The 16,186-nt window shown below is 34.8% G+C and overlaps 2 protein-coding genes across 11 annotated transcripts in view; one reads left to right on the forward strand and one right to left on the reverse strand.

Annotated features, from left to right (window-relative positions):
• LOC113050219 (matrilin-4-like) overlaps positions 1–9,437 on the reverse strand; it is a 22,159-nt gene extending 12,722 nt beyond the window's left edge. For 4 of the 10 annotated variants that reach the window (XM_026213001.1, XM_026213000.1, XM_026212998.1 and 1 more), the window contains exons 1-3: positions 6,644–6,998; positions 2,628–2,744; positions 609–1,172 (exon numbers count right to left, since the gene is read on the reverse strand). In XM_026213001.1, coding sequence (XP_026068786.1) covers positions 609–1,172; positions 2,628–2,700 — 637 coding nt within the window. In that variant the 5' untranslated portion in view covers positions 2,701–2,744; positions 6,644–6,998. Of the gene's footprint in view, positions 1–608; positions 1,173–2,627; positions 2,745–6,643; positions 7,002–9,313 lie in introns of those variants that run through there. The other 6 variants (XM_026213002.1, XM_026212995.1, XM_026212996.1 and 3 more) reach the window with 4 other exon arrangements.
• Positions 3,583–15,945, forward strand: rbpjl (recombination signal binding protein for immunoglobulin kappa J region-like). Its single transcript, XM_026213003.1, has 12 exons — positions 3,583–3,769; positions 6,579–6,648; positions 8,370–8,504; positions 9,208–9,278; positions 9,355–9,470; positions 10,019–10,193; positions 10,837–10,974; positions 12,060–12,172; positions 13,305–13,445; positions 13,530–13,685; positions 13,824–13,927; positions 15,199–15,945. The coding sequence occupies exons 1-12, from the start codon at positions 3,736–3,738 to the stop codon at positions 15,470–15,472; spliced, it is 1,527 nt and encodes a 508-aa protein (XP_026068788.1). The 5' UTR covers positions 3,583–3,735; the 3' UTR covers positions 15,473–15,945.
• Positions 15,946–16,186: the final 241 nt, after the last annotated feature.

A 16,186-nucleotide genomic window follows, 5' to 3' on the forward strand; every position in this document is an offset into this window, starting at 1 on the left:
ACTATGATTAATTAGCTAGATTTAAGTAAATTAAATAATTGTAAAATATTTTACAAAGAATGGAATGTTTTTTATCATTAATATTTATGATTATTATTTAATATATTTTATTACTTTATAAATGTTTACAAGATTGTTCAAAAGTTATTTTTAAGAACTTAACGCTTTTATTTAGCTAGAATGCATTAAATCATTAAATTAATCAAAAGTAATGGTAAAGACATTTATAAAGACACAAAGGATTTCTGTTTCAAATAAATGCTGTTCTTTTGAACTTTCCCTACATCATAGATTATTGGAAAAAAAAATTATCATGATTTCAGAAAAATTATATTAAGCAAAACAACTGTTTGAAAATAAACAGATGCAGTGCAGCTTGTTTATAAGTAGAGGAATGCACACGCATGAGGGTGTAATTAATGACAAACTTTGTGAATGGTAGTTTACATCCTTTGTTATTTCTAAGAAGAAATTGCATCTTTGAGTTGAGGTTTGAGGTTAAACCCTTTTAGAACAGAGTCCAAAAAAAGTTGAAATGTTAAACTTTTATGTCTAGATCCTTTCACTATTGTGGAGCATACAGTATATCAAATGGAGAAACACTTTACCACAAAGCTTGTCTTGAAATTGAAGCCCAAACTGGTGAATGAGGTCAAAACTTTCCACCAGGAAGACGTGATCCTCAAATGGTGGAGAAGCCATAGCTCGCAGTGAGGTCATATCAGCCCTGGCGACACCAATGGCATAGATCTCAATCCCAGACTCCCTTGCAGCTGCCGCCACTTCAGCCACACGGTCCTGAGGGCGACCGTCTGTCACGATAACGGCTACATGGGGAACGTTGGGACGGGCGCCTTGTTCGGCAGAGAAGGCTACATTCATAGCATAGCGGATGGCCAGGCCGGTCATAGTGCCCTGTGCCAATGGAATGATCTCGTTGATGGCTTTGACCATCTCCGCAGTCTTGCTGAAGGCTTTGAGGGAGAACACATTCTGGACTTGACTGGAGTATTGGACCACACCAACTCTTGTAGCTTCCAGGCCAATGTCCATCTCATGGATGATGTCTATCATGAACTTGCGCATTGTCTCAAACTCATGGGGACGAACGCTGCGGGAGCCATCAATGATAAACACAAGGTCGACCGGTCCTGATTTACACTTTGGTTCAGCTGTAAAAAATGGGATTCGGATTGAAAAACACAATGACAGTACTTATTCAGTCTAAAGCTACAAGAAAACAAGTACACTAGGTTCTTTTATGGCATTCATGGATCCATGAAGAACTTTTAACATCCATGGGAACTTTCCATTGCACAAAAGTTTCTTTATAGTGGAAAAGGTTTCTGCAGATTATTTAAAATGTTCTTCAAACCGAAGTTCTTTTAAGAACTGTTTAATGAAAATCCTTTAAGAAACAAAAAACAGTTCTTACGCTATCATACATAAAGGTTCTTTACTTGCATTGATGGTTCTTTGAAGAACTGTTAACATCCATGAAACCTTCATCGTGCAAAAGGTTCTTTACATTATTAAAAATGGTCTTCCCACTAAGAAAAAAATTGTTCTTTTAAGAACTGTTCACTGAAAGGTTTTTTTGGAAACCAAAAATGGTTCTTCTATGCCATTTCTGCGAAAACAACTCATGGAACCTTTATTTTTATGCATGTACAATGTTTACCAAAATCAGTGCCATGTTTCACTGAAATTTGAAAGTGCTGAAAACGTCACAACAGACAATCTTAATTAAGGGGAACCATTGGTATTACCAAACCAAAAATGGGTTGCAGATCTGTTCTAACAGTGTCTAACAGATGCAAATAAAATGCATCTGAAACAGATTTGTGGTCTTGAAGATAAAAATCAAACATTTGAAATGCAATGTGTAAAGAATGAAAAATGCTTATTTCAGGGATAATTAACGCATTTCAAATGTAAAAGAGAAGGGAAGAGAATTTTCACATGCATCCCTTACAGATGCAAATAAAATGCAACTATATAATCATGCATAAATTGGATAGTAAAGCCAATATGTTTAGAATTTGTTTAAGATGGAGGATGTTTCTATTATCCTTTGTTGTTGAGATTAATTCTAATCAAATTCATCTATCAATTGATTGAAAAACTTAGAAAATAACCTGAATTTGGGAACCATAAACAAAATTATCCAAAGTAAAAGAAATAGTATTATCATACTCAGAATACATTAAAATATAGGTTCACCAACCCAGTAAGGACAGACATCATTTGTGCTGATTACTATGTGCTTTTAATGTGGTTAATTAGTGGCTGCCAAAAACACGAAACCACTGAAACTCAAAATGTGAAGTCAATTTTCTTTTTCAGACCCATCTTATAATTCTGTATATCAGGTCTACATAGTTCATGCTTAAATAACATTTTGGTTTAGTTTTGCATGTAAAATCTAAATCCTAAAGCAGTTAAGAAGCACAGATCTAGTTGATAAAAAAACAAACCAATCCATACAATGGTTGTCTGGTTTGCCAATAACAACTCAATTGTGCCACCACAAAATGCTTAGTGTAATCGACAGACTCTGAGGTAGAGTCTACATTGCCTTACTGACAAGATTGATTTATTAGTGTTATGACGGCGGTTTAACCAACCTGAGTTAGGCCTTGCTTCTGTCACAGCCATTATGGCTATCAGCACACCAATGTACACCAACGCACGTATCATGTTTCGTCGACAAAGGCCCAATCTTGCCACAAAAATTCCAATGGCTGTAGATGGAGAAGAGAAAGAAAGAGAAAAATTGCAGGTCAAGGGAAATCTGCGATTTAAAAGCAGCTATACATTCCAGTCTGAGCTTGCAATAAAATGGCGACACAAAACAGATGGTCCACAGCAGCAGCTCTAAACAGGCCATTAACATGGAAGAGTTAATAGGCTTTTGGGCCGATCACATCACCAGAGGCACTGAGTTCAAATGCCGTGTGAAGTAATTGCTGCAAAATAACAGCGTCTGGGACGTTGGTGTTGTAAATGGCGTGCTGTCAGTCACTTTGACTTTCAGAAAAAGGATTTGCTTCTCCAAAGGCCTGAGAAGGGTTATCACTATCACAGGGCCGAAGAATTGAGTTTGTCGTGGTTAGGCATGAATTTTTACTCAGCAGATAAACAGCCAGCCAGATTAGTGCTGTGCTGATTTTCTATCTGCTATTCGTATACATGTTGCAGTTGAAGCTGATATGTGTACAGGCATAATTAATTCAAAATTCTGTCATCAATTATCTATGCTCATGTTATTTCACACCACAAAAGTTACAATAAAAGTTGTCTGTTTGCTTGTTATTCATGGTCGTAACTTAAATGTCAGATACTGTAGGTTTGGTGCATGTTTTACCCACAAAATAAGCAAAATTTGTGCTAAATGTCACTCGCATTCACTTCTATTTGGAGCTTCATTCTGTGTTCACTTGTATCAGTAACTGCTTGCCACGTGGAGGGAAGCGTGAGAATTCAGCACCTGAGTACAGATGACTATCTCTGAAAACAAACACACATATAGATTTACAAATCCTCCTATGAGGCTGATAACACAGTTACTGGAAATGGAGATGGAGATGTCTTCTGAAAACAGAGCTCTGACAGTTACACTACTGCAAAAGGACAGAATAATGTAAAACCAGTTGGCATGAACAACAGCGGAGTGTCTGGCACTATAGAAGAGTTTATGAAGTTTTCAAAGTGGCAGATGTACATCTGAGTGCCATGCAGGACCAAAGGCAAGGAGACAGAGAAACAGGTCAGTACGAGAAATATGATAACAATGGTGGCCATAGTTTTAAGCAAATTAAATTAGATTTTTTATTTATATTATATAATATTTATAATAAAAAAAGTTTTGTATTTATTGAAAATTAAAAAAACTAATAAAAGATAGCGATGCTAAAAGTGTTTTTTTAATTAAATGTATTTTCAAAAAATACATTTAATAATAAATTTAAATTTGTATTTTCATATGATATAATATGAATTAATATTTATTTAAAAAAATGTATTCGTTAATTAGAAATAAATAAAAAATAATAAAAGGTAACCATGTTGACAATGGCGAGCATTATTTAAAAAAAACATAACTTCTTATTTATATTATATAATATTTATTATATATTTATTTAGATTCAGTGAAAAAATAAATTAAATAGAACCATGTCAGGAATTAGTAATATATATATATATATATATATATATATAATATATATATATTTAGTTAATCATTAAAATGAATAAAATAAAAAAATTACACAATGTAATATTTATTATTTATTAGTATTTCATTTATTGAAAAAATACTATTAATAAAAGAGAACCATGTCACACACACACACACACACATATATATATATATATATATATATATATATATATATATATATATATATATGTGTGTGACATGGTTCTCTTTTATTAATAGTAATATATATATAATATTTTTTATAAAAAGTCTGTTTTAGGATCTTTAAAATGTGCAATATTCCGACAATTAGATCAGTTAAAAAATAAAATAAGTCAAATAAAAAAATATGTACATGTCATTTATATTATATAATATTTGTTATAATATTTGTAGATATTTACTTAAAATAAATAATAAAAATCCCATACTATCGTTAGTGTAAAGCATTAAAATAAATATCTGATTCCCAGCATAAATCATTGATCAGCATAATTTAAAAGAATTACAACAAAAACTAACATTACAATTTAAATAGCATAGCATTAATCAGAATGAATTGCAAAGAGTTAATAAAATTGTGCTAAATAAGCTTACTCATATTCTTTAAGCAAAGCAGATTTTTTTATTTTCGGCTTTGTGGTAAAATATGTTCTTGTTCATCACAGGTTTTATAAATCTCTGAGCATTAAAAATTAGGTGAAAAAATGGATGGGAAAATGTAAAATTAGACACAGTGAAGTACTATCATTATGAATAGTATGGATGAATAAAAATGATAGCTCCTCTGAGGAACCAAAACCAAGAGAAATCATATCCTTCCAGAGTAAAGTAGAGGAGTGAGAAAAGGTGACAGTAAAAAAGAAGAGCATCAGCACATTTCTTCCAGCATGCTGTATATATATATCTTTAGAAAACTGTTTAAGCTTCCCGGATCCCAGCTCTAGCCCAAAGGGATCTCCATGGGGTAAAGCCCGCAGTGTAAACATTTCTCTCAGCTTGACATGGGGCACAGACAGACCAAAGAAAACCCCAGTGTGAGGGAGTGAGAGAGAAGACAGGAGCATTAGAGGAGGGAAATGGAGGAAAATGAGAAGCGTTATTTCTTTGGCAGCTGACTGACTGACAGCTTCGGAGCACCGTTAAGATTAACTAATAGCAGCTTCTTGTTAAAGTGGGATTGAAAGCAGATGTGACCCTTTGCTACTAATAGTTTTGCCTCCAGCTAACCATGTGCACCTATAAAGCATGTGTCGCAAAACCTATCTAGGCAGCACTGTGGAAAGCATGGTGCTCAAAAATTATGTTTAGGTTGGAAGCTCACTAGGTTTTGAGACACAGCCAATCTGCTACATACTAATCTATATTTAGTTTAGTTAGTTTGGAATGGAATAATAAGTAGTGTACTCTTTACTGCACAGTAGTATACGGTGTACCGTCAGATATATGCTTTCATAGAATGCTAAAAAGAAAAAGCCTATATATTGTTTTTATACAAGAATTGCTTTTATAGCAAGAATAATCTTCAAACATTAGTATTAGTGTCTGCTGCATGTTTTGCTTTCTGATCAGAAAAAAATTAAATAAAAAAATAATTAAATTGCAACTGAATTTTTTTTTTTTTTGGAGCACTGCATTATGGGTGACAGTTTTACACAGTGTGCTTTGGTTGTATGCATAAGGATAAATAATTACATACTGTGCACATAGCTACACAGCTTAGAAATAGTATGTCAACATGCAATTTTAAACAAACGCACTTTTCGCGGGTATAAAAAGACCACGTGATGTGTTCACAATATTAATTTGAAAGTCACAATGGCTAACATTTAAAAAATATCATGCATATAGGCCTACATATTAAATATTGCTAATAAAAAAGTATTTTAATTAAATATCGTAACAGACATTTATATCCAAATTTATGTCATCATATTCATAATTGGCCTAGGGGCTATATAAAAACAACTGATTATTTGAGAGACCATGCATTTTATAACGCAAAATTTTTTTATTATAAATAATTTTATATATACTATATAACTTGGCCTTTATTGTTAAATATATTCTTCGTATATTATTTAATGTGCAGTAGCCTATTTCTTTTCTTTTTTTAATGAAAATAACGTTTTTTATTATTGAGGGAGCCTGAAAACATTGTTTAAAAATAGCACGAAAATGCTCAACTAAGCACATTTACCATGTTTCTCACATTCATTAGCCTACGTTTAACCATCTCACATTAGCTGCCATTTCAAACATTTTATATTTTAAGAAAGTCACTGCCCAGGTCGTGCCATTTTTGTTCCATTTCCAACTCGATAAAACAATTAAATCGCAAGCAACGATGTATTTTTTTTCCCTCTTAATTCTCCAGGCTTGGACATTGTGGACTCGACAGAAGTGTCTAACCTGTTCACATCAGACGCGTGCTTCACTCACCTCAGGTAATGACACAGGTAGAATCTCTCCAGTAAGAGTGGGCAACAGTATCCAAAAATACGACAAACGACGCGGTAGTGGTTAAGAAAACCTTAAAAGATTCAAACAGTTCATTAAGCTGAGTAGAAACCTCTCCAGGCGATTATTCAAGTATAGAGTGAACAACAGTCAAAGACATTGGCCAGGTATTAATTCTACAGAGCACGTTTAAAATGTAGATCCCACCCCCGTCCGAAATGGGAAGAGCAGGAGGGTTTTCACTGGGGGGTTGCAGCAGGAGAGAGAACATTAACGCTTTCTTTCAGTGAGCCTACAGAAATTCCTTGCGGTTTTGTTTTAGTCCACGACTGATGCGTGAGCTCTTGAAGTGCAGTGAACACAGAACTTACTACAGTCTGAAACCTGAATTTTATTTACAGTGATGCTAGTTTCTTTATAGGCTTTCTATGAAATATTAATACGGCTATAATAAAGATAGTAGGCATACAACTGATAAAGATCTTGCTGTAGTGCAGTTTATATGAAGGGAAAGTGAATTTTAGATCGTCTTTTAAGTATGATAATGGAACTAGTTAAATTAGTTTTAAAGTACTGCATGATTCTTCATGTCAATGAGCCATACAATGTATTAAAAGTATTGTGTGCAGTAATTTTAAAAAGCCAAACACTTGGATATAATTTGACCTTCATCCTAATGTGCTCAAAGTGGGAAATAACATCAGTGCCCCTTTGACCCTGTATCCTCTTGGGAAGGCCAGGCAGACTGACTCAAACATCCTAAGCCTGGGGAATGACGCGAGTTTCAATTAAAGCAATTCACTCTGCTGGGAAATATCATATTTATATCCTTGGGGTCTTAATAAGAGGAATTATAACTCCCAAGCTGTTTCGAATTGAGTAAGTAATAAAATTAGCCATTTATAAATGAAACATTAAAAAAGAGAAACTGCAAACGGATCATATTAAGTTCAAAGTATTGAGTTGTGTTGATAAGTTTTTGATGCTTTTGAAAGAAGTGTTTCATGTTTATCAAGGCTTCTATTACTTGATCAAAAATACAGTAATGTAATTTATTCCTGTGATGTCAACACTATTTTTAGCATCATTACTCCAGTCTTCAGTATCACACGATCCTCCAGAAATCATTCTTATATGGTTTTCTGTTCAAAAAACATTTATTCTTGTCATCAGTGTTTGAAACAATTGTGCTGCTTACTAAACTGTGATATTTTTTTGTTTTTAGGATTCTTTGATGAATAGAGAGTTGTGCTTGAGCCAAAAAGTTAAAACCGTCATTATTTACTCACTAGTATGTCATTCCAAACCTGAGATCTAAGTTCTTTTGAGGAACACAAAGGGAAATGTTTTCTTATTTTTACACAGACGGTTCCCCTTCTGTGAAATTTAAAAAAGGAAATTGGGATAAAAAGGATTTATTTTGAAATATATTGCCCTAAATGCATCACACTTTCTAGCTCTATACAATATATATAAATATATTATATATATATATATATATATATATATATTCCCCACTTTATGAAATAATACCAATATTTACTTTGAAACTGGAAAGGAGTTAATCCATGATTGGATCTTTGAGAAATGCAGATAGTTTACTTGAAAGGGTAAACTGCATGAGTTTGGAGAGGATGCATATTGATTCACCACCCTTTTACCATTTTGTAACATCAAGTTTAAAATAAATATTTTTGTGCATCACTAGGGAGGATCAGAATTTCTCCCCATTGCCAAAAGTAACCAGAGATTCAGTGAGGCAATACCTTCAATTCAGTCCTGACCAATCAGTGATCATCTTACATGCCAAAGTTGCTCAGAAGTCTTATGGCAATGAGAAGAGGTAAAAATGATTTTCATCTATGCATTTACATTTCTAACCGTGAAAAATACAAGCATGTTCACATATACATACAGAATTTGCTGATAAATGTAAACTGAAAAGAATATGGTTGGTTGAGTCTTGCTGGAAAAAACGCATCGTATCAGCTTGGTTTGAAGCTGGTTTGTTACCAAATGGTTTGATACCAGGTCTAAAGATGGACAGATGTAAATATGGTCTACCCATTCAATGAGGTCTCCCCCAACTGGTCAATGAATAGCTAGGAAACCAGCTACCATGTTCCAAAACCTTTATGATTTTTAAAAACCGAATTCAACTGGATTATAACATTAAATTTGCAACACTGAAATAAATAATCTCTGAACTGACTAACTAACTTTTCTTCTGTACAGCTTTGTGTTGCTCAATTAAACAATAAAATGAACAGTTATTGAACTAAACATTGAAATAAACACTGCTGAATGATATACTCGTCTTCATTAGAGCTGCTTTACAGTTGAATTTGTGTTATAATTGATTAATTTTACAACAGCGTCAACGTTATTTTCCTGTTTATTCATCCAAAGCATGTAAATGTATTTTCCTCAGTGTTTTTAGTTATTTTATCTCTTACTGGATAATTTACAAGAATATTGCAAACTATTGCACACCCTCTTTCTTCATATCTTTTATCCAAAAATAACAGTTTTGTGCATTTTCGTAGGTTTTTCTGTCCGCCTCCTTGCGTGTATCTCAGTGGACATGGATGGAAACTCAGACAGGAGCAACTTAAAGGTTAATGAGCCGTGAGAGAACATCTTGATTCTTACCCTTGTAATTCTCTGTAATTTTTCCATTTGTATTCACACAGCATTAGGTCTAGGAGAGTCCAGTTGTCGGCTTTTCGGTTACATGGGTCTGGACAGCTCCACTGATCCACGGACAGACAGTTTCAAGCTGAGCTTTGAGGAGCAGACAGACAGGAGGGTGAGACATTGCCAAAGCCCAGCCATCAAAGAGGAAAGTGTCTGTAGGGTTTATGAGAGGACATGACCCCTGTGTGTACAGATAGATTTAGAGATGGGATCATATGTTTATTCTATTAGTGTTACAACCAGGTTTAAAAAAATACACCTGTTTTCCTCTTCAGATGAGATCTCGAAAATGTCTCAAACTGTGCTCAGATTTACCAAGATGTGATCAAAATATCTCAAAATAAACTCACATGTATAACAATATTTCTTCCAAGACCAAATTATCTGAGCTGTGTTGATGTTAATTTTATTGCTTTATATACAACTGACAATTACACTGCCATTCAGAAGTTTGGGGTCAGTAAGAAATACAAAGCAGCTGTCTTCAGCATTGATAATAATAAGACATTTTTCTTGAGCAGCAAATCAGCATATTACAATTATTTCTAAAGGATCATGTGTAAATTCAGCTTTGCAACACAAAAAAATTGTACCAACCACAACCTTGTGTACTTTTGTACTCATTCAAGTCTATTTAATTATTATTTGTATTTTTTTCAGATGTTTGCTTGTGCTAAAACCTTGTATATCTCAGATACGGACAAACGAAAGCACTTTCGCCTGCTGCTTCACCTGTTTCACAGCGGAGGGCAAGAAATTGGCACATTCAACAGCAGACTCATTAAAGTCATCTCCAAACCATCACAGAAGAGGCAGTCCATGAAAAATGCTGACCGTGAGTCCGTGCATGTGTCCATATTAAAATTTTTCTGCAATTTAGTACTTTAAAAGTTTTTACAATTTTAAGTCATGCAAAAGCCAACAGTGATTTGTCATCCTTCATTTTCAACAAATGAAATATGAAGTCTACTCTGACTATGTGCCATTACGTGAAAGGGTTAACCGGTGTAGAAACCAAACTCCTGTAAGTTTGGGTTAGCATGTTGGTGTGTCTTTGTGTATGAGAAGCAGGGTCAAGCCACTAACTGGTGTCACCCGGCAGCCATTGCCATATGAGTCAGACATTTGACCTCTAACCTTTTGATCCTAAGCACACACTAAGAGGGCATCTTCTGTTGACATTGACTGTGGGACCCACAGAGAGCTTCTTAGGGGAAGAAAGAAGCGCTTGACATCTGAGAGCAGCTGTCAAGTGACGTTGAATTCCTCACCGTTCTGTGGGAGAGAGACGGACAATGAGACAAAGATTAAGTAAAACAACAGACTGACATTAGTCACAGTATATGTCTGCTTGTCGGTCTGAATGCGCATGTTTAGGTGTCATTGAGGGTTTACATTTTTATGTTGTTTCTTTTGTTTGCCTGTTGGGTTAAAAAATCTGTAACTAATTTCTAAAATGTTTGTGTTTTTTTCTGCAGTGTGCATTTCTTCAGGCTCGAAAGTATCGTTGTTTAACCGCTTGCGGTCACAGACGGTCAGTACACGTTACCTGTCGGTGGAAGACGGGGCTTTTGTCGCCAGCGCAAGACAATGGACGGCCTTTACTGTTACTTTAGGTTTGAGATCCAGTGCTCTTTCTCTGCCATTCTGCCTTTATTCATTTTTATCTTAATCATGATACAATTAACTGAAAAAAAAAAACTAACTTTGTTTAAACATGACATGTGCTCTTTTAAGTGACTAAAACTATAAACTATGAGCTTTCCAAACTGATATTTAACTCTGGTTAGTAATGAATCCTGGGTAGTCAGATTTCAAGATTTCACACTATATATTTTAAAATCCTGGGTCACTGTTTTAGGTGACATTTGGTAACAAGGTTTTACAAAATTGTTTAAGTAGTTATTTAGTCCAATACTTCAGTTTCAGTCCATTAGTTAACTACATTAGTTAATTTAAACTAACAATGAACAAAGCTTCAACAGCATTTATTCATCTTAATTTATTCTAATTTCAACATGTATAAATATTTTAAGTTCACATGTTGTATTTGTTAACATTAGTTAATGCTCTGTCAACTAGCATGAACATTTTTTATCAACTAATATTAACAAAGATTAATAAATGCTGTCAAATTAAATTGATCATTGTTAGTTTATGCATTAACACTAATTAAAAAATGAGACCTTATTGTAAAGTGTTACCTAACATTCATACAAGGTTAACATTGGGGCTCATTTAGTAATAACTGCATGCAAATGATGCATTTATGTGCAGAGAAAAAAAAACTATTTTTCACTAAGTGCAAAACTGTGGAAGTTTTTCCAATTAACCTGGGTTCACCAATGCATATGCTGTTGCCCCATCACTCTAGTGAGTAATTCACCATTCACAGTAGATAAATAACACGAGAAACCCAGACAAGTCTAGAAACAACTGGAAACAAAGTGGTTCACAAACACCTTTAGCACCTCACTGCAATATGAGAGTAAAATCAGAGAGTGAAATTCTACCAAAAAACAAAACCTGAGGAATTTCTAAAAGGTCCCATTGTAAATGTCAGCAACATGTGCTAAACAGCTGGAATAAACACAGCATAAATGGGTTTAACCTTTATACGGTGCTCAAAGCCTCATCTGAGTGAAGTCTATTTATCTTTCTCATTCCCTAACAGTGCAATACTTACTCTGTTTCTTCATAGTGGAGGAGATGCAAGCCGCTCATAGTGAATACACTGTGTGTGACAGCTACATCTGTTACGGCTGTGTGGTTCAGCTGGTATGCACTGACTCAGGAGTGGCACTGCCTCCAATGGTACAGTCTGGAAATATAAAACTGACTTTGTTTCTATTACATGATTCTCAATCTGCCACATCATTTTTTGAAAAATATATCAAAGCTGAAATTAAGTTAAAATGTGTAATTTCTGTTTGACTAGCAATGCCAAACCGGACTGCATGCATTTTTATATATATATATATATATATATATATAAATAACTTTCTGAATTGAATCTGCAAGTTGATCTATATTTGCACACCCATGTCTCTGAAGTTTATTTTGTAAAGTAAAAATTTCCATCCCTGTGGTGTTTTTTGGAAAGCGCCCTGCTACCAACCTGCGTCACGATTTGCTGATAAAGCGCTTAATCAGAATGTCAAGGATGATGTTTAAAACCCATTTTTAGCAGACTAGCAAACAGAATAGACCTTCACAATGTTTTTTTAGTTTGAATTTGCTGACTGGTTTGTTTTGGTTTGCAAGCGTGTATTTGAAGCCCTCATGCAGCAGGATTTCTGATCGCCGTGCAGCAGTGTCAGAGGAGCGTGAAGAGTCAGGCATATTGTGCAGCACACAGGTGCTGCGGGGGACCAGGTGTAGTGGTGCATGATAGAAGGGTGATGAATCTTTTTTTCATTTCTTTTTTAATGGCTATTTTAAGTTCGCTCATATCAGATTTCAGAAGTCTTGGAAACGAAAATGGAAAGCATTTTCCACAATTAAAAATAAACGTTTTTCTTTGCGAACAGAGCTATAGGAGATGCTCACTGATGCTCTTTATTAAAGGAATATTTCACTCAAAAATGCTAATTAGCTAAATGTTTACTCACTCTCAGGCCATCCAAAATGAGTTTGTTTCTTCATCATCACTTGCTCACCACTGGATCCTCTGCAGTGAATGGGTGCCGTCAGAATGAGAGTCCAAACAGCTGATAAATACATTACGATAATCCACACCACTCCAGTATCAATTAATGTCTCATGAAGCCAAAAGCTGCATGTTTGAGGGGAAATTTAATAATTAAGAATATGAATCCATAATCTACAATAATGCTTCCACCACTGAAAAAGGGTGAACTGTTCCTTTAAGGGGATCTAAATGTAAAAATGGACAAAACGGTCAGCTGTGTGAATAGTTACCTGATTCTGTTTTCTTTCCTTGCAGGTAATACGTAAAGTGAACAAGCAGCATGCGTGTCTAGACGTGGATGAGCCTGTGTCTCAGCTTCATAAATGTGCTTTCCAGTTCAGAGACAGTAATCATATGTACCTGTGCCTGTCTAATGAAAAAATCATACAGTTCCAGGTGAACACAGGCAGTGACAGTTAAACATGAACAATAGTTCGATCCGAAATGAAAACTCACCCCCATGTCATTCCAAACTTATAGGCCTCTCCGTGTCCAAAAGAAAGTAATAAGGTGTTACTAAATGATGGCTCCTGCTGGACCATCATTGGAACGGAGGTGGTTGAATACAACTTCAGTGAGAATCTCACCAGTCACCCGACCACCATCAGCCCTGTACCTGTCATCAATGGACTAGAGGTCAGAAATCAAGCCAGCAGCTATGTTTCTTCATTTCATCTCTCCAATAGTAACTGCATTTAAGATGAATTTAAGATATAAGTTAAATAATAGGGTTACTTACCCAAACAACACTAACATGTGTCCATGGTGATTTAGTTGAATGGAGGAGGACATGTGGCCATGTTGGAGCTTCACGGAGAAAACTTCAGTCCACACTTAAAAGTCTGGTTTGGTAACATGCAGGCGGAGACAATGTTCAGGTTGGCATTTATCATATTTTGTTGCAGTGCTAAGGCAGATACTTTAAAACATGAAAAGCTTATAGTTTAACAGGCTTAAATTGAATGGCAATCAAGCCACTTAATTATAGCTTTAATACATACAAACAAATCCTTTTTTGCGAAAAAACAACAACATTGATCTCAAAAGAAGAACTAATAATTAAACACCTTAATATGTAATTAAACTGAAAATAGTTGCATTATTTAACCAATCATATGGAGAGCTCAAATATTTTTTTCAGTTCATAGACATGATATTTTGTTTTGTTAATTGTTGAAAAAAATGCTTATTTATAACAAAGATTATTAATAAAACTACTAATAAAAGCTACTGTCAAGTCAAGTCACCTTTATTTATAATAGTGCTTTATATAATAGAGATTGTCTCAAAGCAGTTTTACAGTGTTAAACAGGAAAATAGCAACGCTATCTCATGAACAATTTGTACGTATTTTACGAGGTGGCTAATTCGTGCAAATTCAGACAACCTTACTCATTTGATTTTGTACGATTTGTCTAGACATCAGTGATGGGTAGGTTTACTGGCGGGGTTAGGTGTATGTCATTCGTACAAATACATACAAAATGTGCAACTCGTAAAATACGTAGGATTTAGCACAAATCGTATGAAGTGAGGTTCAACGAGTGAGGTTGAACGAATTTGTATGAATTAATCACCTCATAAAATATGTTCAAATTACCCTGGGATCGGGTTAGAAAATAACATGTCAATAATGTAGCACAATAGTAAACAGTACATTTTTCAGTTTAAGTCAGTTCATTGATGATTCAGTGATGTCATCATCCAGTTCCGTTCTCTTCAAATAATATTTTTGCAATCAAGCTGATAATATTGCCAGAAATTAAGTATCTGAGCAAGCCAAAAGCGACAGTGGCAAAGAACCATAACTCCATCGGTGACAAAAATGGCGTAAAAAAACCTTTGGAGAAACAAGGCTTAGTCGGGAAGGCAGTTCTCCTCAAGCAAATGCATGCTGATTTAAGAATATTAGATATTTGAACCAGAAAACAAAAATACAGTGGAAGATATTCATTTTTGCAGTGCATCCAACATTTTATTCCACGATTTTCTGAATTAAAGGCAAACAGGCAATTGCACTGAATTACAGTAATATAACAGCCAATGCTACCTGCTAACAGGTTCTTTGCTGAAAAAGCTTGTTGAACACTAGAGAATAAGGCTATTTGCTCAACATTTGATTGTTAATCTAATACTTCATTTATCTCAGGTCTTCCAGGTCTCTGATGTGTGTTGTCCCTGATGTATCCATAATGAGTGGCGAGTGGAGATGGATGAGACTACCAATCACGGTGCCTTTATGTCTGATCCGATTGGATGGGTTAATCTACAGGAGTTCATATTCATTTACTTACACCCCAGAGCAGGGCGCCCCCCCTCAAGGAAATGGTACAACAGAGAGAACCGCAGACTCAGACTCACTCATAGACACCATTCACCAGGAGTTCACACGGACAAACTTTCACCTATTTATGCAGAGCTGAGATCACACAAACACACACACATACACACAAATATTCATGTCAGATTATTTCCAGTCCTGGCACACATTCTATCCTCTTGTTAACACTTACACTCATAAGAAAAACTCTCAAATCATGTAATCATATAGAGCTTTAGGGAGCTTACGGACTAAAGACAGCTCTGAGGGGGCATTTGACGTAGGAATGCACAAGATCTGTGTATCTGGGCTGTGGAAAGTACCGGGACAGTCTGAAATAAATACAGAATAGAGTTAATTGGATTGAAACTGGACCTGCCTCTGTGAAGTTCTCATTGGTCACTGGATGCTTATGTCAGAGTTTGCTGCAGCAAACGTTTCAATTTTGACTGAGCATTACTTTCATAAACACCTTTGTTTTTAATGTGCAACTTCCACATTAATATCAATGGATTCACAGCATAAAATAATATTTCATAACAACTGTTTTACTGTATTTTTGATCATATAAATGCAACCTTGGTGAGCAATGTAAGACTTCAAAACATGATTATTCTTTTTTTATGAATTCAAAGCAACAGCATTTATTCATGATATAAATCATAAATGTATTTTAAAAGCATTAATAAAAAATAAAAAAAGACTGACTCCCAAAAATTGACTGTCCAATTCATCAAATATAAGATCTATAGCACAATATATCTTTTTTTTTTTCTTTCTTTTATTTAGAATAATTAGATTATAAGTATGAGTTGTA

This window comes from Carassius auratus, chromosome 31, assembly GCF_003368295.1.
Source record: "Carassius auratus strain Wakin chromosome 31, ASM336829v1, whole genome shotgun sequence".
In the NCBI taxonomy this organism is placed as follows: Eukaryota; Metazoa; Chordata; class Actinopteri; order Cypriniformes; family Cyprinidae; genus Carassius; species Carassius auratus.

What these genes read in the sequence shown, in the direction of transcription:
- rbpjl (XM_026213003.1), top strand. Translation starts at nt 3,736, where the DNA reads ATGCAGGACCAAAGGCAAGGAGACAGAGAAACAG. An exon ending in TCTTATGGCAATGAGAAGAG is followed by an intron (nt 8,505 to 9,207) that starts GTAAAAATGATT and finishes GCATTTTCGTAG; the next exon opens with GTTTTTCTGTCCGCCTCCTT. An exon ending in GAGTGGCACTGCCTCCAATG is followed by an intron (nt 12,173 to 13,304) that starts GTACAGTCTGGA and finishes CTTTCCTTGCAG; the next exon opens with GTAATACGTAAAGTGAACAA.